Source organism: Octopus bimaculoides, chromosome 9 (assembly GCF_046866305.1).
Source record: "Octopus bimaculoides isolate indiv1 chromosome 9, ASM4686630v1, whole genome shotgun sequence".
In the NCBI taxonomy this organism is placed as follows: Eukaryota; Metazoa; Mollusca; class Cephalopoda; order Octopoda; family Octopodidae; genus Octopus; species Octopus bimaculoides.
Genome location: NC_142936.1, coordinates 42,086,408 through 42,108,751, shown reverse-complemented (window position 1 = coordinate 42,108,751; position 22,344 = coordinate 42,086,408). Strand labels below are relative to the sequence as shown.

Here is a 22,344-nt window from a genome sequence, read left to right as displayed (position 1 = left end):
TTTTTGTAACTAAACACTTTCAAATTTCGTATACTGGTAGAATGTGTCATTTAAAACATCATTTACTCTTGGCGTTTTTAAGAAAATTCTTCATTTTCGAAGTTATTTTGTGTTAAAGTTGTCGTATTTCGGTAATTTTAACCAATCAATGATGTCTATTGAGGTGAAAACAATTACTGTTGTAGTTTGTCAACAAGACGTTCTGGCGGTGTAAATTTACTTTGTCACTGTTATTTCTGATATATTTACATTTGAGATACACGTGTATATAGTTTAATCAATTCAGTTATTAGTTATTTAAAATTTTTTTTCAGTTTATTTTGTTTGTGGAAGTATTTTCGTTTTGTTTTAGTGGTTTCTAAATTGCTTATTTTGGGATCTTTTCCCTTGAATAAAATTACTGCCGTTGTTTGTCAACAACAACTATCGGCGGTAAATATTTCGCTTGTCACTGTTATTTATGACATCGTTCGTGCGTTTGTACTGGTTTGAGGTTTTAGGGTCAGGGTTAGTGTTTTAGGCTTAGGGATAGAGTTTTAGAGTTAGGGTTAGGGTTTTAGGATTAGGGTTAGGGTTGGGGTTTTAGGGTTAGGGTTTGGGATTTTAGTGTTAGAGTTATGGAAAAATGTGAAAAATGAAGAAATTGGAGGGGGAGGGAGTCAAAAATGTCTTTCCGAAAATAGTAGCTGAAAAAACCCCTAACCTAACCCTAACTCTAAAATCCTAACCCCCCAAAGCTAAAGCCAGTACAGACGCACGTACGATGTCATAAATAACAGAGACAAAGTAAATTTACACCGACAGAACGTCTTGTTGACAAATCACAGCAGTAATTGTTTTCACCTCAATAGACGTCATTGATTGGTTGGAATTACCGAAATACGACAACTTTAACACGAAATAATTTTGAAAAATAATTTTCTTAAAAACGCCAAGAGTAAATGATGTTTTAAATGACACATTCTACCAGTATACGAAATTTGAAAGTGTTTAGTTACAAAAAATTTTTTTTTCTATGTGCCGGCCAAAAGGAAAAGATCCGAGAAGGTTTTGTTGTCTCATTTTATTTAACATATACATGCTCATATAAAACCAGCATTAGACTCCACACTCGTATCATTATCGAACTGAGAGTTCAACTTCGGTCCTTCCATAGCACTTACATAGTGTTATCTGCCACCTTGGGTCTCCTGGATACCAATACCTCTCATATATATACACACATGCACAGACAGAAGATGGACACATTTTTGTAACATGTTTATAAATGTTTTGATGCACAAACAACTGCTTGTCCATCTTTTATCTTTGTTTCAATTAGTCTCTTCTGAACTCTTCTTCTTCAGCTGGACTACGTCTCACATAATTAGGACGCTGAATATTTGGGCTTCGATTTGAGCACAAATCCGGTCTATCTATTCTATACTTTTTGACGTATCTTTCCCCTTTCCAGTTCTCACAGGCCCCACCCCTTAAGATTCCTGCTCACCTTCGATCAGAAATAGAGATATAGGAATTGAAAGAAAAATATAACCCCGTTACTTGCAGTAGAAAACCGTTCTTCTATATGATACCGGTTTACTGATAGCTTAGCTTAAATGAAATTTGTTTCATGAATACAACTCTGTGCCAAAAGACGAAATAAATAATCTGATGCCCTTTGTATAACTCCACCTGTTCGAGTAGCGACGGATTTACTAAGTTACTTGCTAAAGGGAAGTAATTTTATTACCGAGTTACTAATTCCTAAGATTACTTCCCTTTATATTACAACTCTAGTCTTTAACCGTTAAATATTATTTTAATTACATAGTATCCTTGTTAAGTTAAATGCCTGACTTAAAGACACAAAATTATCTTCTTATGAACATAGATTGCTCCTCTTCGAGATATAATATACCTTCATGCGATAGACATTTTGTAAGCAGAATCCATGTTCCTATATGTGTGTGTGTGTGTGTGTGTGTACGTTCATACGTATGTGCCTCCTAATTAGAAAACTGAAAATTTAATCCTACGAGCTTTAGTAATTCTATAATATACTAATGTTAAATGAAGATGGTGAGCTGGCAGAAACATTAGCACGCCGGGCGAAATGCTTAGCGGTATTTCGTCTGTTTTTTACGTTCTGAGTTCAAATTCCGCCATGGTCGACTTTGCCTTTCATCCTTTCGAGGTCGATAAATTAAGTGCCAGTTGCGTACTGGGGTCGATCTGATCGACTGGCCCCCTCCTCCAAATTTTCGGGCTTTGTGCCTAGAGAAGAAAAGAATAGACTAATGTTAAACGTCATACAACACATTATAATACTTGTGCTACCATACGTAATATTGAATATGGCATAGATGCAATTATTTTGATTTAAACTCTTATCAAATTTCTTCAAAAAACTTCCCCCCCCCCTAAAATTAAATGAAAACAATTTCCCATTTGAATACATTTGTATATTTACAATAAATATATGTCCTTATTTTTACTAGATTTTTATGACCACAACTTTAACCTACTTCACTGAAAAACTGTCTGCAAAATTTAAACTCCCCATCGTAACTATTGTCATTTACACCCTTTTTCTTCTTCTTCCTCCCCCTCCTTCTCTTCTCCTGTGATTCTATCTCTGTGTGTTTTAGCATTTCTTTACTCATTGCCTACCACTAAGCCTAGTATGCACACTCTGTTTTTCTCTTTTACTCTGTCTCTCACTCCCCACTCTCTCTCTCTCTCTCTCGCTATATATATATATATATATATATATATATATATATATATATATATATATATATATATATATATATATGTGTGTGTGTGTGTGTGTTTGTGTATGTATGTATATATCTCCATATGATGTAAAATATGACTAGAGAAATCAACAAACCAACCAAGCATTTATATCAGCTACTATTATATAGAGATTGCAGATATTACCAATACTGCTTGGTTTTATATTTCAGCGCACACTCCTGAGATTACAAAGGAAGAATTATGGCACAGCTGCATGTACGAAGAAATGAACAATCCTTACTATGGTATACAAGCTCATCGCCAAAGACGACAACAGGTTCTTTTATTTGCCTAAATATTCCAAATTTTAATGATAACGTTTTGAATTGTTCTTTGTTTGGTTATCAGCCAATGGGATTTCTGGAAAATATGTGTAATCATAGAAGATAAAGTTGAAAGCAATGCATCCTGGACTATCAGATTCCAGTGAGATTCTTACCCACAAATCCCTGTTTTTTTTGGGGGGTTTTTTTTTTGGCCTTAGGAAGGGCATTGAGCCATAAAAACCATGCCAAAACAGACAGTGAAAGCCTGGTGCAGTCTTCTGGGTTGTCAGCTCCTGTCAAACTGTCCAACCCATGTCAGAATGGTAGATGGACATTAAATGATGACGATGATGATGATGATGTGACTGACATTTTGCCTATGGCCCTGCCAAACTTTTTTAAGTTATTGTATAAATGTGTTTTACCTGCTTGAAACAGCAGCCAAAATCCCTTCATAGTACACCCTGTTGCAATTGTTCCCCCAGTTTTTAACTCTTGCTGTACTTTAGAACAAATAAGAACTATGTTAATGTACTTTGTGCATCTGAAGGTGCATGACTCATTGTTTCATGGGGATCAGCTTATAATCATAAAGTCACGGGTTCAATTCCTAAACCAAGTGGCATGTTGTATCCTTGAGTAAGGCACTTCATTTCATGTTGTTTCAGTCTACTCAGCAACAAACAAGTACCAGTTGGGTGCTGATACAGTGAAGACCGAAACATTTGTACAAGACACAGTCCTCCAACTTGTCTGATCCTGTTAAATCACCCAACCCATGCCGACATGAGAAACAGACATAAAGATGATGATAATGATGGTGATGGTGGCAGCAGCAATGATGATGGTGATGATGATGATGATGAGGATGATGATGATGATGTATACAAAATCTGTTACTGCTGCCAGATCAGTGTCATTATGAAGATAGGTGGAGACAGACTAGTACATACAAACATATATATACACTCACACACACATACAGACACACTCACTCACATATACATACATACATATAAGGTGGTATCAAAAGGTTCTTGGACTAGTTTTGTTTAATAAAAAATAACTTATTTACCTAAGTTTTAACAACATCTCCTTTGAAATAGTCACTTTGCACAGTAATACAATGGTCCCAGTGTTCTTGGCCTGGAATCTGGTCTGGAAATTGTTTTCCATAAGCGAGTTAAGGATTTTCTGTGATTTTCTCTGGATCTCGACAACATTGTTAAAATGACAATCTTTGAACTGCATTTTCATCTTGGCGAAGAGATCGAAGTCCGCACATGCTAAATCTGGCAAATAGGGCAGGTGCGGAAGTGATACCGTGTTGCTTTTGGCAAGAAACTCACAAGTGAGTGGAGCTTGGTGACAAGGTGCATTGTCATTGTGAAGAATCCAATTCTTCATGCTCCACAGATCTGGTGGTTTCCACTGAATGTCCTCCCACAAATGCTTCAAAACATTGCCGTAGAACCCTTGATTGATGGTCTGGCCTGGGGGACAAATTCTTGATGCACAATACCATATCTCTATGGTGACATTCGTGCCAGGTCTTCCAGATCACTCATCATCTTCCAGAGATGTTCTTTCACTTTTGAAGCACCCATGCCACTCCAAATATTGTGTACAACCCAATGCCTCATCACTATAAGCTTGCTGAAGAATGCTCAATGTCTCTATTGCAGACTTCCCAAGTTTAACGCAAAATTTCATGTTGGCTATTTGTTCCTGTCCATGACAAAATTGCAGACTACAGCATACATAAAAACACGAATTTCACAAAATCAAAAATTTCACTACTTGTGGCAAACTAAGCTGAGTGCTCGTAGTACATACCTATTACATTACATCAGTTGACAAAAGCTCCTTGTATATTCTCTGTGTGTGTGATGATCTATGGCTAAAAATAGTGATGTCATTGTTTGTGGTTGGGCAGCAGCTGGTGATATTTGTTGACATTTCCTACTCTGTGTTTTCAAATTCCTCTGGAATATAAAAAGATATATATACCTTACTTGAAGGGTTGGTGACAGAAAGGGCATCCAGCTCTAAAAATCCTATTTCAGTCATCTGCTATCTAAGCCATACAAGCATGGAAAGGCTGGCATTAAACTAAGCAAAACAATGACTATTTCAGAGTTAATTATACAAATATATGTTAATGAAATATTTACTTTTATATCTTCTTTGTTTATGGTAAGGCATCTCTTATTGGTCATCTGGAGAAGTTGAATTTACTGAAGAAAGGTTACACTTATGTCGAACTTGGTGCTGGCAAAGGTGAGGGTAGATTTCCATTTTGTTGCAGTGTTTTATTTCATTATATTCAGGCCTTTTTTATTTCTCTTGAATGAAATCCCATGGATTACTATGTGTTAGGATGAATTCCAGCATTTGGACACAGTCAGAACTACTGTGTCTCTTTCAGCTTGTTATGGTTGTGTAGTCTCCATTGCAGCTGTCCATGTCATGTTCATAGTGTTTACAGAGCATTGAGCAGTAGTCACGATGTTGGCATTTTGACACCTGATACAAATCATCATGATACAGGTTACTCTTTTCCAATATTCAGGTGGCTTACAATTTTCCATATCATCTAACTTTTTTTCTCAAATTAATCTTTATGCTCTCAAAAGCCATTGACTGCTCACCAATACATTTAGTTGTTCCTGAAAAAAGGAGACATAAAAAAACTCATCAAATTTAGCCCAAATACCCTGTATTATGCAGTGCCCCTTCTCCCTCCAAAACTGAAACATTTCAAGTCATTTGATTTGTTGTGGGTCTGTGAAGCACATGTGCCACCTATGAGGCCAACTATCCTTGGATAGCACGTGTACTTCACAACTGACTCATTAGGGACAGCTAGACTTATGATCCATCAGAGAGATAGAGTGCTAGATAACACACATCTCATTACCATGTAGCACCATTCTTCCCTTATACAAGCTTCATCCAGTCTGTTTTTTTTTGTACATACAACTTAATTCAAATCCTTGATTTCTCAACATTTTGAGTTAAAATTCCACGAAAGTCAGCTTACTTTCTTTGAAATCACTCTGAAATCAACTTTGCTTTTTCAACACACTATGTTCAAATCCTGCCAATGTTAACTTAGCTTTTCAGCCTTTCAATGGGCAGGGTTGATAAAAAAAGTACCAATCCACCGCATTGAATTGGTGGAAATCTAAAATCATAGGATCAGATACTTTATGGTGTCGGTTTTGGTTCTTTATGTTCTGAGTTCAAATCTTACCAAGGCCTGCTTGAGGATCAGATAATCCATTTCTTGGTTTAACATCACCACCTGGCCCTTGGGTGTCTTCATTAGGGTTCACTCTGTTGTAAACCTTCAGTTTGAGGATAACTTCCTTTTTCCCTCCCATCAATCTCAGAGACCCTGTAAAGGGTCTACAGGTAGTCTTCCACCTGGTTATAAAAAAAAAGATACATAATAAAATAAATATTCTATATCTACATTTCAGGTCAACTCTCTAATTGTCTTCAGAAAGCAATTCCTGATAATGAAGATGGCCTCTACGTTTTAGTAGATAAAAGTCATATCAGATATAAGGTAGGTTTAACACTATTTCTGAAATTCATGTTTTTTTCTACATGTTTATGTTTTGTTAAAGATAATTGTTTCTAATATAATTACAGGATCATTAATTTGGCAAGAAGGGAACAGTCAATTATATCGACCTCAGTACTTTATTGGTACTTTAGTTTGTTTATTTTATATATCCTGAAAGGATAAGTTCACTCTGTAAGGTGATTGATGTTAGGAAGGGCATCCAACCATAAAACCATGCCGAAACTGGCAGTGAAGCCTGGTGCTGTCTTCTGCCTGGCCAGCTTCTCTCAAACCACCCAACTTGTGCCAGCATGGAAAATGCATGTTAAATGATAGTGATGGTGATGGTGGTAGTGAAAGGCGATGTTAATTTTGGCAAGAAATTGAACATAGAATATAAAGGGTCATAACCAAAACCCACAAGATATTTCATCTGACACTCAGGCATTGTATTCACTGCTTTGTTGGCTTTTGTATTTTTGAGGGATTTGTGTACCTCTGTTTGTTTAAATGGGTTAGTATATGTATATATGCATGTTTGTAAGTCTGTTGAAATCAGTGGCACAATGTAGGGTTTGCAGACCACACAATGTGGTCACTTTGCTGGGTAAACCGTATGTTGAATGCATGTAATGTTTAAGGAAGAAACAGTTAATGTGGCTACCACACAGATTAGACAAAGCCCACCAAAGACCTATCCTATGGTACAGGTTTAAAAAGTGTATATTAGTGTATTTGTGTATCTGTTGAAGTGGTTGTCATGTCATTTTATTAAGAAAAAGGAAGAAGGGAGAAGAAATGATCCAAAACATTAAAATACCGTATTGTCATTTATTTGGGAAACAGTGAAGATTTTACTGTATAAGGAAGATCAGTGTGATGACATTATCAATTAAAATGCAAATTCAGTGTAAAGAGAAAGGAGAGAAAGAAATGCAGTACTTTGTCCAGATTGCATGTTACTGTAGTTGGGATCCTATGATATTGTAGTATTTCAAAGGGTATTTGTGCATGTGAGAGCACACTCCACCCTCTGGCTCACAGGCATGCTGACTGCTCTCATAGTTTTTTTTGCTATCACTAATATAATGACCTCAGGTGCTGCTTGGTTTCATACTTCCATTATTCAAACACCCTGAATCCATTCTCTCCACTTCATATCACTGTTGTTGCTTCCAACTCTATTAGGCCTGCACTAACCACCATACCAAGTCCTTTCTTCCAAGAACATCATGCCCTCTGTTACCTTCTCTCTGCTCATGCCTTTGCTACTGGTGTTAACCTGCAACAATTTATATAGAATACTAACAGCATCAGTCTCACCAATCTTAGAGAACACTGCCCTTTCCTCCAGACAGAACAGGTAAAAGATTAAAAAGCAAATAAATTATTTCAGTATGCATTCAGCATTTTGCTTTGATAGTTTAGGATTAATGTCCTTTCTAGGATTCAAAGCTTAGAGAAGGTATCTGCCACATACAAAAACTATCTTGCTAGTTAGCCTTCCTTTTGATATTACTGCACCCCTTATGTGTCCATAGCTTACACTGGGTACATCTTACAGAGTTTCTACATACACCTTTTCTACAGATCGAGTAGGGCCATCTACGTGAAGGGATTTGTGGTTTGTCTGCCTTCCTACTTATTAGGACTTTGGTTTTAGCTAGGTTGACTCTAAGGCCCTTCGATTTTAATCCTTGCTTCCACACCTGAAACTTCTCCTCTAGTTCTGATAGTGACTCAGCAATTAGAGCAAGGTCATCAGCATAAAGGAGCTCCGAGGGGCATCCTGTCTTGAATTCCTGTGTTATTGCCTGGAGGACTATGATAAATAGGAGGGGGATGAGGACTAAACCTTGGTGGACCCCTACCTCTACCTGGAATTTTTCACTGTACTCGTTGCCAACCCTCACCTTACTGACAGCTCTCACTAACCATTCTTCTATCCATAGTTTCCTCATTGACCACCACATAAGGGATCGGGGGACCCTGTCAGAGGCTTTCTCCATGTCAACGAAAGCCAGGTACAGAGGTCTATCTTTGGTTAGGTATTTCTCCTGCATCTGTCTTACCAGAAATATAGCATCAGTGGATGCTTTTCCCAAACTGCATCTCATCTAATCTGACTCTCTCCCTAATTAGTTAGGCTATGACCCTCTCCGTGACCTTCATTATGTGATCCAACAACTTGATACCTCTGTAATTATTTGTATCTAAAGCGTCACCTTTACCTTTGTAGCAGTTGACTATGGTGCTGCTACACCAGGCATTGGGTATGGCTCCTTCATGTATCACCTGGTTAACTATACGGATGACTAGGCTATAACCGACACTGCTAGATATTTTGAGCATCTCTGGGGTGGTTCCTGATGGGCTGGGGGCTTTCCCTGTCTTCATACTCTTAATTGTTTTATCTACCAAGGTACTGTCAATTCGGATACATATGTGTGTGTGTGTGTATGTATGTCCTGACTATAACTTTAAATTACATCCAATAGTGGGACCTTGGTTCAGGAATTCCAGGGTTTTAAGGAGCGTGGAACCACCTCTCAGCCTCTATTGTTCCCAGGTCTACTTTTGCATGTGAATCACTGAAAGTGAAGGACCCCAAGTTCTGTTAAAGAACTCAGAAGTTTGGGCTTCCAACCAGGCCTTCCACAGTACCCTTAAAGCCAGCAACTTTTCAGCAACCTCCCATATATAGTTTTACTCTGTCTCATTTTGAAAATATTTTTCTTCAACCTAGCTTGAACTTTCCCATCAGTTTAGCGAAAGTGGACCAACTTTTGTGAGACTCAACACTGACCTTCAACATTTATGTTTAGGTAAGAACTCTGACTTCATCTTCTCTTCTGTTGCTTGCATGTGTAAGTTCCTCTGAGCCTTCTTTGGAAATGTTTCTAATGGAACTGTTACTTCACTGGTACACTGCTGCTCCACTTGCTGCTGCTGCAGGTAGTGGCAGTGGCAGTGGCTGTTGCTGCTGCTGTTGTTGCCGTTGCTGTTGAGAGGTAACAGAAGTAGGATTTTTACAGCTGGATGCTTTTCCTGTTACCAACCCATAACTGTTTTTCAAAGAAGGGAATAGATATGTTTATTCCAGATGAATTGTAATGCACAGAATTAGCAAATGATCTGCTGAGAGAAAATGTCAACCAATCTCTCAGGCTGTGGCCCAACCACAAATGATGCAATCATCATTTGTACCCACAGCTTTGATTGAGTACTTTTTATAAACATTTACTCATGCATGCACACACACACACACACACACACACACACACACATGACAATTTCAAAATTACTGGATAGCTTAAATCTTTAACCCTTTAGCATTCAAACTGGCCATATCAAGTCCAAATATTCTACCTGTTTTGTGTTCAAACTGAGCTGATAAGGCCTTTCACAGCTACCTTGTAGTGTCATTCTAAAAGTAAACAATCACATCTTTGAAATCTGGAAGCTACCAAGTAATGCATGACTAATTCAAAGCAATTTGAATGAATAAACAATACATGCGATGGAGTTATCTGAAAGCTAAAGGGTTTAAGCCCCTGAGAAGGCAATGAGGTCATTATTTTTTTTCTTCAGGTCTAGTAGCAGTCATATTCCACTTAAAGTATTCATATCCTTAATAGTTAGTTCGTTGCTCAAATCCCACTAAATTCAACTGAACATTGACCTAATGTTTACATCTCTTCAACACAAATTAATTACTCTTTATTACTTAAAGTTTTCATGTTTGCCACATTAAGTGGGTTTAATACTTTACAGAATAAAGGCAGGGGATGGCAGAAGCATTAGCATGCCAGGCAAAATGCTTAGAGGCATATTTTATCTGTCTTTATGTTCTAGGTTCATATGTTGCCAGGGTTTACTTTGCCTTTCTTCCCTTCAGGGTCAATAAAATAAATACCAGTTGAGCCGTGGGGTTGATTTAAACGATTTTATGCCGCCATCAAGATTGCTGGTCTTGTGCCAAAATTTGAAACTAATACTTACCATACCAGCATGGACACCATGTTAAATGATGATGATGACAACGATGACGACTTACTTTATAGATTCTTATTTCTTTACTGCCCACAAGGGGCTACACACAGAGGGGACAAACAAGGACAGACAAACGGATTAAGTCGATTATATCAACCCCAGTGCGTAACTGGTACTTATTTAATCGACCCCGAAAGGATGAAAGGCAAAGTCGACCTCGGCGGAATTTGAACTCAGAACGTAACAGCAAGCGAAATACCGCTAAGCATTTCGCACGTCGCATTAATGTTTCTGCTAGCTCGCCACCTTACTTTATAGATTCTTACCCTTATCTTCAGGATGAATTATATAAAAAATTGTCATTGTACCAAAGACAAAGTGTGGAATAGATAAATTACTTTGGGTAGAATCCTCTGATTCTGATAGAATCTGTTATTAGCTTAAAAAAATATAATTTTTAATTTGGTTCATGGTTTGATTTCTTTTCTCTTTCTTGTTATTTCCAAACAGCACTGGTGCCATCTATTAAAAACAGTAAACGACCCTTGGTAGGGATGGGAAAACATCTTTGTGGTGCTGGAACAGGTAAGGAAATTCTTTTATTTAATCTTTTAATTAAAAAAATTTTTTTTCTATCTGCTGGGTCAGAAAGAAGGAACGGTACTCATGGCATTTGCAGGTCCTTCAAGACTGATTAAGTTGATGTCGTTAACGCTTCATTTGAACCTTTGTAAGTCAACACCTGTGGGAAAGATATGAGCAGGGAGAAAATTCCAAAGGGTTGATGATCTAGAAGGAACAACTGGGTGAAGTAATTAATGCAGGGTTTTGGGATTAATAAGGGTGATGAGAGAAGGTGACACAAGTGAAACAAGGATGCCTGTGTGAAATAATGAGCCCTGCCAGCTCAAAGAAGCAGGAGCCATTATAGCAGCAATGAAAAAGACAGAGAGAGCAGACTGCATCCCTGTGGGCCAGAAGCTGAAGCATGTCTGTGTGTGCTTTTATACCAGTCAGTCCAGTAGCCCTTTTCTAGATGCAGTCTAGTATACCTATATGTACAGGTATACTGTACATGTTTGAATACAAATTATCTATGATATATTTTTGTATGAGTATACACAGTGAAAATATTTAATTTTAATCATGCAAATTATTTTATTAAAATATTTTTTTATTGTTTAATATAATGAGTATGTTCATATTGTGTCATATTAGAGGTCAAAAACAATTTTTTGCATAGAGAATTGTTTATGCACAATGTTACATTAAAAAATAACGTATAAAAGCATTCACATTATTAATTTCATTTTTATAACTGTTAGGTAAAACATTTGAACATTTGAAAAATTTGTAGTAAAATATTTTGTGGGTAGAAAGATCCCCCCTCCTAGTCATTGGGGCCCTGTGCTTAAGCATACCTAAGCACAATGGTAAATCTGGCACTAACTGTACATCTGTACATGCAGCAGCAGTATTATCCCAGATGTGATAACAAACTCCATTGTGGGCTTTACCTGAGCTTCATCAAGTGTCAATAATTGTTGGGTACTAAAACATCTTCTGGCTCTAAATAGAAGGGCCAGTTGTTGGGATGTGGTCCTAACTATCCTAAGGATGTGCTTTCATCCTGGGGAGATTGTTAGTGATAGTGTGACCCAACATTAGGAGCAATTGTATGGGCTCTAGTTGAATGCTGCTCATGATTAATGTTGGGTTTTAATAAATAATTAACCAATTTGTTTAGTTTATCTTAGTACCAGGTGAAATAGAATCTAAAAGATATGAGTGCATAGACACATTTTCTATCCGAGGTATAATGAGTTGTACTCCACTGAACTATATTCTAATATGATATGAGTCACTCATTATCATTACCACCATCATCATTTGAAGACTTTTTGAGGCATCATGTAGAGAAGATCAGCAACTATTGCCACTATTTGAAAGTGAAGTGTTTTCTCAATATATATTAAATCAAATTTTATTAATTATTATTTTTTGAATATTTGTCTCATCTGAACAAGCAACATTGCTAATTATGCTCTCGTTAATGTATAGATTATTAATATCAGATATTTTAAATTTCTCTCTAGATTTTGCTTTGAGATGTCTGACTGAATCAAGAGAAAATGGAAAAGAATCTGAAAATAAGTTCTCGTATGTATTTATTCCTTGTAATGATACCATCATGTCCCTTGGACAGTGTGTGTTAAAATAAATAGACCTTCATCACATACATATATGTTCAACCTCATTAATTAGGCTGTGACTACTCTCATTAATTACCTGAAGGCTACACTACCTTCAATAATTAACTAGTGGCTACCATTGCTAGTTAATTAGTGACTATCTTCAGTAATTAACTCATGGTTACTCTCATTAATCAACTGAGAACTAACTGATCTTAGTAATTTATTAGTGTTTACCTTCCTTAATTAACTAGTGGCTACTCTTCTTAATTAACTGGCAACTCACTAACTACCCCCAATAGTTAACTGGTGTCAACTCACACCAATCTAGCCTTTATCTATTCCCTAACCAATCCTCTGTCCAGTGTCTATCACTCCTCTACACAGTCCCTACCTAACCCACTACCTAGCTCTCTGACCTAACTAACTACCTCCAATAGTTAACTGGTGGCAACTCACACCAATCTAGCCTTTATCTATTCCCTAGCCAATCCTCTGTCCAGTGTCTATCACTCCTCTACACAGTCCCTACCTAACCCACTACCTAGTTCTCTGACCTAACTAACTACCCCCAATAGTTAACTGGTGGCAACTCACACCAATCTAGCCTTTATCTATTCCCTAGCCAATCCTCTGTCCAGTGTCTATCACTCCTCTACACAGTCCCTACCTAACCCACTACCTAGTTCTCTGACCTAACTAACTACCCCCAATAGTTAACTGGTGGCAACTCACACCAATCTAGCCTTTATCTATTCCCTAGCCAATCCTCTGTTCAGTGTCTATCACTCCTCTACACAGTCCCTACCTAACCCACTACCTAGCTCTCTGACCTAACTAACTACCCCCAATAGTTAACTGGCGTCCCTATCTAACCCCCTACATAGCTCAACTACTCAGCCCTTACTCTAGCATAGTGTTTCTCAACCATTTTTTACCTATAGATCCCTTTGATTCCTATTGTATTTAGATGGACCCTCCTAGCCATTCAGTGTTTAAAAAAAAACGTATTCTTATGATTAAATATTATTAGTAATTGTATCTAAAAAAAATTCTTAAAATGTTTCGTGTATTGTTGAAGTATAACCAATTTATTGCTGATAAATTTTGACAACAAAATCTTATATGGACATGTGGACCTCAAGGACCATTTGGACCCAGGTTGAGAACCACTGCTCTAACTGTTATTTTTAGCCTTATTAGACTTTTATCTGTTCCTATTCTCCATCATCTCTTCATCATCGTCTTCATCATCATTATCATTTTAACATCCACATGCTGGTTTGGGTCAGGCAAAACTTTGTTGAAGCAGATTTTTCTATGTCAGATGAGCATCCTGTTACTAACCTGCAGCTATTTCTAAGTAAGTTACAATTTCTCCAAGTCCTTCAGACAATGATCAGCTCAGTGGCTTGACATCGACCAATTTTGTATGTCATGGCATTGGTCAACCTGTGTTGATAATAGCAAACACCAGTGATAATGTCCACACAGTGGGAACAAACCCTTAACAACATGGTTCCAAAATGAACATCTTATCACATAACCATGCCTGTGTCTCTTAATGTAGATAGTTGCACACTGCATGTGGCTGTAGACGCTCGCATACAGAAGTGCCAATCAATTAAAGTGGATGGAACATGTGGAAGAGGGAAACCTGAGAAGACATGCAACAATATATCGAAGGCTGATCTCCAGACACTGAGCCTTACAAAGGAGATGACAGAGGACTGAGATATCTGGCACCTTGCTATACTCAAGGAGATCCGTCTGTCACAGCAGAATTGATACTGGTGCTGGTGTCACATAAAAAGCACTCAGTAACTCTGTGGAGTGGCTGGTATAAGGAAAGGTGTCCAGCCATAGAAACCATATCAGAACAAACAATGGAGCATGGTGTGGATCCTGGCCTTTCCAGCCAAACCATTCAACCCATGCCAACATGAAAAACAGATGTTAAATTATGCTGCTACTGATGATGATGATGATGATCATCATCATGATATATTGACTTGACTTTAACCATTCCATATTCTTAAAATTCTTCAATATCTTCTTCATTGTAGACTTGCTGGAATTGTCTTAGCAACATGTTGCCACCACCGCTGTACATGGGTCGCCTATACTGGCAAGAAGTTTTTCAAAGATGTTGGTCTGACTGGAGCTGACTTTCAACTAATGACTAGCATGTCAAGTTGGGCAACATGTGTATGGAAAGGATGGAGAGAAACACAAACCCCTGGAGCAGAAACAGCTACCAAGAACAATGGTAAAAATTTCACCTAACATCTTACCTCCCACCTCATCTATATTTAATATATCTTATATATATCTTAATGTATAGAATGTTATGTTATTCTTTCCTCCTTTTATGGACTCCAGTCCATTGGACTGTGGCCATGCTGGGGCACCATCTTCTACATCAGTGGTTCTCAAACTTTTATAGCTCAGTAGTCCCTTTCACTGAATGGCATTATATAACTTTCCCCCTTCTGGTGTTTTACAAAAAAAAATTCCCTAACTGATTACTTTTAACCAGACAGAAGCAAATTTTGCACAATATGTTTTTTTATCCATATATTCTTATACTATCCCATCCAGTATGCACCTTGTTTTAGCTATTTGTGTGGATAAATTCATCTTATGTTGAATTTTTATGAAATATACAATAGAAGATGATTTATATGATGAAATTATACTGAACCTTAACACATAATTGGTTCCTGTTTTCTGTACATACAATGTGATTCTTTCAGTTTCCAACTACCAAATCCACTCACAAGGCTTTGGTCAAGCCAGGGCTATAGTAGAACACATTTACTCATGGTGCTATATACTGGGACTGAACTCAAAACCATGTGGTTGGGAAGCAAACTTCTTATCCACACAACTATGCTTGTGCAGTTTCCATTTCATGTTCCTCTCATGGGGCATTGGATTAACTTGAGACTATGGCAGAAGACACTATCCATGGTACCATGCAGTAGGACCAAACCCAGAACTACATGGTCTTGAAAAGAACTCATTAATTATTCAACCGTACTAGAACTTTAAGAGAAATCTGGTGGTGTTTGTACCATTAAGGTGGTCTTGAAGCTTTTTCTTCATTGTCTAGGTCAGTAGGTCAGTGGTACTTAACCATTTTTTGCCTGTGAACCCTTTCAATTCCTATTTTACTCTATTGGACCCCCATAGTTTTTTGAAGTTTAAACAAACCCCATCAAATTTTATAATTAAACATTTGTAGGAATTTTATAAAAAAATGTTGAAATATTTTGTGAATTGTAGAAGTATAACTGATTTATTGGGCATAGTTTTTAACAGCAAAATCTTATATGGACCCCCAAGTGTCATTTGGACACTGGTTTAGAATCACTAGCCTAGGTTTTGGCTCCATAGAAAAGAATGCTCTTGACAAATTCCCTGAAGCAAACCCGGCCTTGTTGATTTTATATCACTTGATTGCCAGATCTAATTTGGCACATTAGAGACAAATTCTAGCAAGAAAAGTTAGACTAGATGCCTGTATTAGAGACATGACTGAATAGATTTAGTAAGATGTGAAGTTATCTGTTTGTGCTGAGTTGTTTAGCATGTGAACCACATTGCTATTGAGTCTTTGTGTGATAAATATGCCATGTTCATTCCTTGAACTTCAATGTTTCAGATGAAGATGAACATGTATGTCTAAAGGAAACCTTAGACAACATGGAACCAAATGACACAGATCCGAAAATGTCAAAGAGGTTGAAGATAGAAGAGGAAGAAAAAGAAGAACACAGTGTGGCTGAGGTTGATGTCAGAGCAAAGTAGGTTATTTTCTACTGCACTGTGTGTGTGTGTCTAAATTTGAGTGTATGTGGGAATGGATATGGAAGAGAGAAAAACAGAGTATGTAAAGGTTCTTTAGTCGAATAAGCCTTTAAAAGCCAGAGTATAGCTCCAGGTTCAAGGTATGATGTGGATGAGGGATAATTTCACAAGTGGTACCGAAAAGTTCCTAGCTTTAAGGGTATCACAAAAGACCTGGTTGGAAGCTCAACCTTCTGAGTTCTTTTACAGGGCTTAGCAAAATGGAAGGACCACTACAATAAGTGTATGAGTCTGAGAGAGGAATATATTGAATAAACTCATAATATAACTGATCCTTCTGTATATTCTTTTACCCAAAGCCAGGAACTTTTCAGCACCCCTTTGTGTGACAGACAACACTCTCTGTTACCTGTTGCTAACAGTTAGTTGAACTGACACAGTATATCATGTTGGTCTGTCACAGGTAACATTCCCATATTATCTGGTATCTATTTCTGACAGTTAGATGAACTGAGACAATTTAGAATGTTGATCTGTTATAGATAACATTCCTTGGTGATTGAGTACCTATTTCTGGTACTTAGGTGGACTGGGTGACTGTTGAATAATAAAGTGTCAGTTCAGGTAGACAGATACATCTGCACTGGATTAAAACTCACAATCTGTGTGTTGATAATCCACCAGCTAATTTATCAAATCATTTTGTCTCAAGAATAAAACGATACAGGAAATAGTGATTGTGCATATATAGAACAGAGAGGAAAATATGGTAATAAAGTTAGTATCTCTGTCTGTCTGTCTACCTGTCTCTCTCTCTCTCTTTCTGTCTACCTGTCTCTCTCTCTTTCTGTCTGTCTGTCTCTCTCTATCTCTCTGTTGCTCTTCCTTCCCTCACACACACAATTTCTCTCCCTCTTTCTCATTGTCATTCATCTTCTTTCTCTCTCTCTCATGTCCCCTGTCCCTCACCCTTTATCCTTTCCCTCCCTCCCTCTTTCTTTCACACTCTTTTTCTGTCACTGTCACACATCCTCTTCCCCCTCTCTTATATTCCTTTGTCCCTCACCCATTCATCCTCTCACTCTCCTTGTCTCTTAACTTTCATTCTCTCTCTCTCTCTCTGTCACTCATCCGTTTTCCCCCTTCTTATATTCCCCTGCTCCTCACCCATTTATCCTCTCACTCTCCCTCTTTCTTTCACTCACTCTCTCCCTCCCTCCCCCTCTATCACACACCCTCTCATATTTGTATGTGTTTCTATTTAATCATCAACAGCTTCAATATTCCAATAGAACAACGAGAGTTAATTGGCCAGAAATGCAAACAACTTATTGACTATGGAAGATTACTTTATCTGAAGGAGAAGAATTTAGATGTGAAAATGAAGGAATACATTGACGCCACGATGACACCTGAAAACATTGTTCTTCTTGCTAAAAGCAAGCAGTAGCACCCTTTCTCAAGGAAATTGCCTATAATTGAAGCTACTGGGAATTATCAGTCCACACATACTGCACTTTTGACATTTTCGCAATCAACTTCATCTTCGCTGCTTCAAATGGAACACTTTTTGTTTCATTTCATTTTCTTTTATTTACTCTCTGTTATTTTTTCTTTTTTTCTCCTTTGAATAATTGAGGCCACATAGCTTTACTGAAAATATCATCTCCAAAGAGGTTTGATGGAAATTTTATTGTTTTTCAGTTTTTATTTTATTATTAAAAAAAGGGGGGAAAAAAAAATTGCTACGATTCTTTGTTCAAAGGGAGAAGAATTAAAAGAGCTCAAATTAAAACCTAACCTAACCCAATACAATTTCTCTGTTGTTCTTTGTTCCTTTGTTGACTTTTCTTTCTTTTAATTTCTGGAGTCTTCATGGTTTACAATTCAGAGCCACTAACTCAAATGTTTCCAGCCTTTGAAGTGGTAAATATTTAATGGTTACACACAAATATGTCAACTATTTCAGGGGATTGTACATACAGACAGAATTTACAAACCCTCAGACATAGATATTATACAAAGCTGAGTCAAAAGTTTTTCTGTATTTCAAGCTGTAATTGATATTGGTTTCAAATTTTGACACAAGGCCAGCAATTTCAGGAGATGAGTTAAGTCGATTACATTGACCTCAGTGCTCAGCTGGTACCTATTTTATCGACCCCAAAAGAATGAAAGGCAAAGTCAACCACGGTGACATTTAAACTCAGAATGTAAAGAAGGACAAAATACCACTAAGCAGTTTGCCTGGCATGCTAATGCAGGGGTTTTCAAACTTTTTGACTTGCGGACCCCTTTATATTTCAGGCTTTACCTATTTATACATAAATATTTACTTAAAATAACATATATTTTTACATTTATTTATTTAACAGTATTTAACAAATAGGTTTATTGTCAATTAAAAGATTTCGATTATAAAACATATATAAAATCAAATTGCCCATAAAAAGCATTTGCTGTCTATGGACCCCCTGTCTTGTCCTTGCGGACCCCCTGTGGTCTGCAGACCACAGTTTGAAAACCCCTGTGCTAATGTTTCTGCCAGCTTGCTACCTTTGCTTTGATTAATATTTCAAACAAATTATGCTTGAAAGGCGTTTATTCATCAAAATATACCCCCATTATATGCTATTGTCTGTTACTATCATTGTGCCAGAGCTCAATTCCACACTTATACCATTTGGCTGGTTTAGAGGCAAAAAAACTCCCTGCACCTCTTTTCAATCTCCGCATTTTTGAACCTCTGCCTGTGCAGGAAATGAGCCATGGCTCAGAAAATATGGTACTCTGATGGTGCAAGTACTGGACTGTAGACAGGGTAAGGCAGCACTTCTAGCCTCTCAAGTACCTCAAGTTTGCACTTGGTCACATTGGCAGTGTGTGCAGGGACATTGTCATGCTGTAGGAGGGTGTGTCTTTGATTGACCAATGCTGGGTAACAGACTTTCAAAGCATCATATACTCATCCCAGTTGTTGAGCCTAAAGGTTAGTATTCACAGCATGACCATCTGGGACTAGCTTGAAGTGCAACACCCACTCAAAATTTTATCAAACATTCAACATGACCTTCTGTTCAAACTAATCTTGTTTGATAACAGGTTCTGAAGCCTAGTTAGAAAGAAACCACTGATTTCTTTTATTAGGATTAAGAAAATAGATCTATTTTTCATCCCTAGTTACAATTCAACATCAAAAATGGGCATCTTGAGGGTCTGCCAGCAGTTGTTTACAAATGTTCACATGTTATTGAGCCTAGTCACTGGGCAGTTTATGAGGAACTTCTCAACAGCATCTGTTCACGAGGCCAAGCGAATGAAAATGCCAATTGATGATGCTTTGTGAAGGGAAAAACTCTGCTGACAAGGTACAAATGCTTGTGCTTGGCTGTTGTTCAGCCATTTCAAGCAAGGCATCATCTTCCACAAAGTCTCCCTGACTTTGGTTTGTCTACAAAGCTGGTATCACCTTCCTTGAAGTATCTGAATCAGTTTTGTGCTACACATTCATTAACACTTTCTGGACCTTCCACATCAACAATTTCTTTTGCTGCTGCACTTGCACTCAGTCCTTTTTTTTTTCATAGATAGCATAAAATAGCTTTGCAATTTTTTTTCACCACTCTTTATTAAAGCTGTAAAATAAAGCATAAATAATTAATGTTTATATGTTATATATGAAAATAAAGAATACACAATTAATGTTTGTTTATTTTATATAAAAGTAAAGAATGAAACAATTCAGCAACGGTTGGACAAGTTGTATCAAATTAATGATAGACATGATGGTACAAGTTGCCAAAAGTCATCAGCAAAAGTACAAAATTTTGACTTATGGTATATTTCACAGATGGTATAAGCATGGCTGTATGGTTAAGAACTTTGCTTTATAATGAGCTGGTTCCTGGTTTGATCGCGCTTAGCAGTACTTCAGGTAAGGGTCTTCTACCATAGCTTCAAACCACTACAACGCTTTGGAGGTAAAAATTGTGCAAAAGACAAATACTTATAAACCATTGCGTTGTTTTCTAAATACTCATGACTGTTTGATGATTGGTTACATGAAACTCTGAATAAATAATTTGTGAAGTCTTTTCAGATTGAACCTTAGACTACATAGTTAAGGTGCAAGCTTCCTCACCACACAGATAATTATAGCCATATTTGTGCCTTTATACATATACATACCTACATATATAGAAAGAAATGTGTTTATGTGTGTGTGTGTGTGTATGTATATATATGTATATATCATCATCATCATCATTTAACATCTGTTTTCCATGCTGGCATGACTTGGCTAATTGGATTGGAGGTGTCCAGACTCCAATTGTCTGTTGTAGCATGCTTTCTATGGCTGGATGTCCTTCCTAATGCCAATACATAAGTGCAGGTATAGCTGTGTGGTTTCAGACCCACTGCATGGCACCTTGGTTGGCCTTTACTAGAATCCCTGGACAATTAATGCCTCATGAGGGAATTTGATAGAAATTGTGCAGATCCATATTATGTATGTATGTTTATACACACACACACACACACACACACACTCACATATATGTGAATGTTAATATTCCATGTCATCACCACTTGAATGAACTGGCAGTAATGTTGACCATAAATAGCAGCTACAATGTGCTAAAGATGTGTCCAAACTGAGCTAATCAGGATTTCACAGTTGAGGTTAGCTGTAGGAAGGGATCATACAAGTATCAAAACAAGTATTCAAACAATAGGAAAACATCTGAATTAGTCATATTGATATGGAAATATGGATAATAATAATAATAGTGGCAGTTTCTCAAGTCCAAGGAAGTCAACAGATGTGTGCATGAAAATACTATAGAGGGAAAACCTTAGAACAGAAGCAGTTCCAATCTCTTGACCTTGGATGTCAGGCTTAACTGGTATGAAGATCATTATGAATGGTGGCCTCTCCGGCTGTTGGAGGCGCCAACCAATAGATTGGCGAAGTCCTCATCATTGTCCACTTTAGGGACTCCAGCTCTGGATTGCTTCTCTGGGTCAACCCTCATAGCTTTTCCCTTAGCTGAGTGTAGCTGCAAAGTAGTAGAGGTTTAAAGTCAGAGTTTTCCTTATCCTAGGTGAGCAGTTGGCCAGGAATGATGAGCCCCCATCTGCCTTTGCCCCTTCTCTCATTACTAAAGAACATTTCTGTTATGTGAAGGTTGGGAGCTGGACTGGGTTGACAGAAGCTATTTGTGACACAAGCTGGATCTTTCCTTCCTTCCACAGCCACCAATCTCATTGCTTCCTCCCACAACATTCATATGGTCAACCAACACCTCTGGCTGATTCATTGTTTCCACCAGCAACTACCCTATTAAACTCATCTCAAAATGTCTTTGGAGCTTATAGATATAAAACAGTAAAACAAGCAAAATACAAATATAGTAATCCCTTGAATATTCCATAACCCCGCCACAATGGGTGAAAATCCACAAAGTAGAAACAGCACTGTATATTTTTTTATTATTTTTATAATTTGTATATATTTCGTTTTTGGATTTGGTTGCCAAGATTTTTTAATGTGATTTCGTGTGTTGAAGCATATTCTGTTGTGTCTGGGGAGAGTCATTTTTTTAATGTGCCTTAAAATTTAACACACTCACTGGTAAAATTTCCACTTATTTTTCTTTTTATTTTCCTAAAATTTTCGTTGCGTCTTGCAACCTTATCAATAGTCTTGACTCTTGTATATATT

The 22,344-nt window shown here is 37.4% G+C and overlaps 1 protein-coding gene across 2 annotated transcripts in view; it reads left to right on the top strand.

The window, feature by feature from the left end:
* LOC106872555 (tRNA:m(4)X modification enzyme TRM13 homolog) overlaps window positions 1-18,429 on the top strand; it is a 51,081-nt gene extending 32,652 nt beyond the window's left edge. The window contains exons 6-15 of one of the 2 annotated variants that reach the window (XR_016243120.1): window positions 2,952-3,058; window positions 5,249-5,327; window positions 6,533-6,621; window positions 9,368-9,446; window positions 11,125-11,199; window positions 12,711-12,774; window positions 14,873-15,075; window positions 15,563-15,921; window positions 16,474-16,615; window positions 17,895-18,429. Coding sequence is in view for 1 of the 2 variants with exons in the window: in XM_014919582.3 (XP_014775068.2) it covers window positions 2,952-3,058; window positions 5,249-5,327; window positions 6,533-6,621; window positions 9,368-9,446; window positions 11,125-11,199; window positions 12,711-12,774; window positions 14,873-15,075; window positions 16,474-16,615; window positions 17,895-18,069 (1,013 nt within the window). In the remaining variant the exon portion in view is untranslated. The remainder of the gene's footprint in view (window positions 1-2,951; window positions 3,059-5,248; window positions 5,328-6,532; window positions 6,622-9,367; window positions 9,447-11,124; window positions 11,200-12,710; window positions 12,775-14,872; window positions 15,076-15,562; window positions 15,922-16,473; window positions 16,616-17,894) is intronic. The other variant, XM_014919582.3, reaches the window with a different exon arrangement.
* Window positions 18,430-22,344: the final 3,915 nt, after the last annotated feature.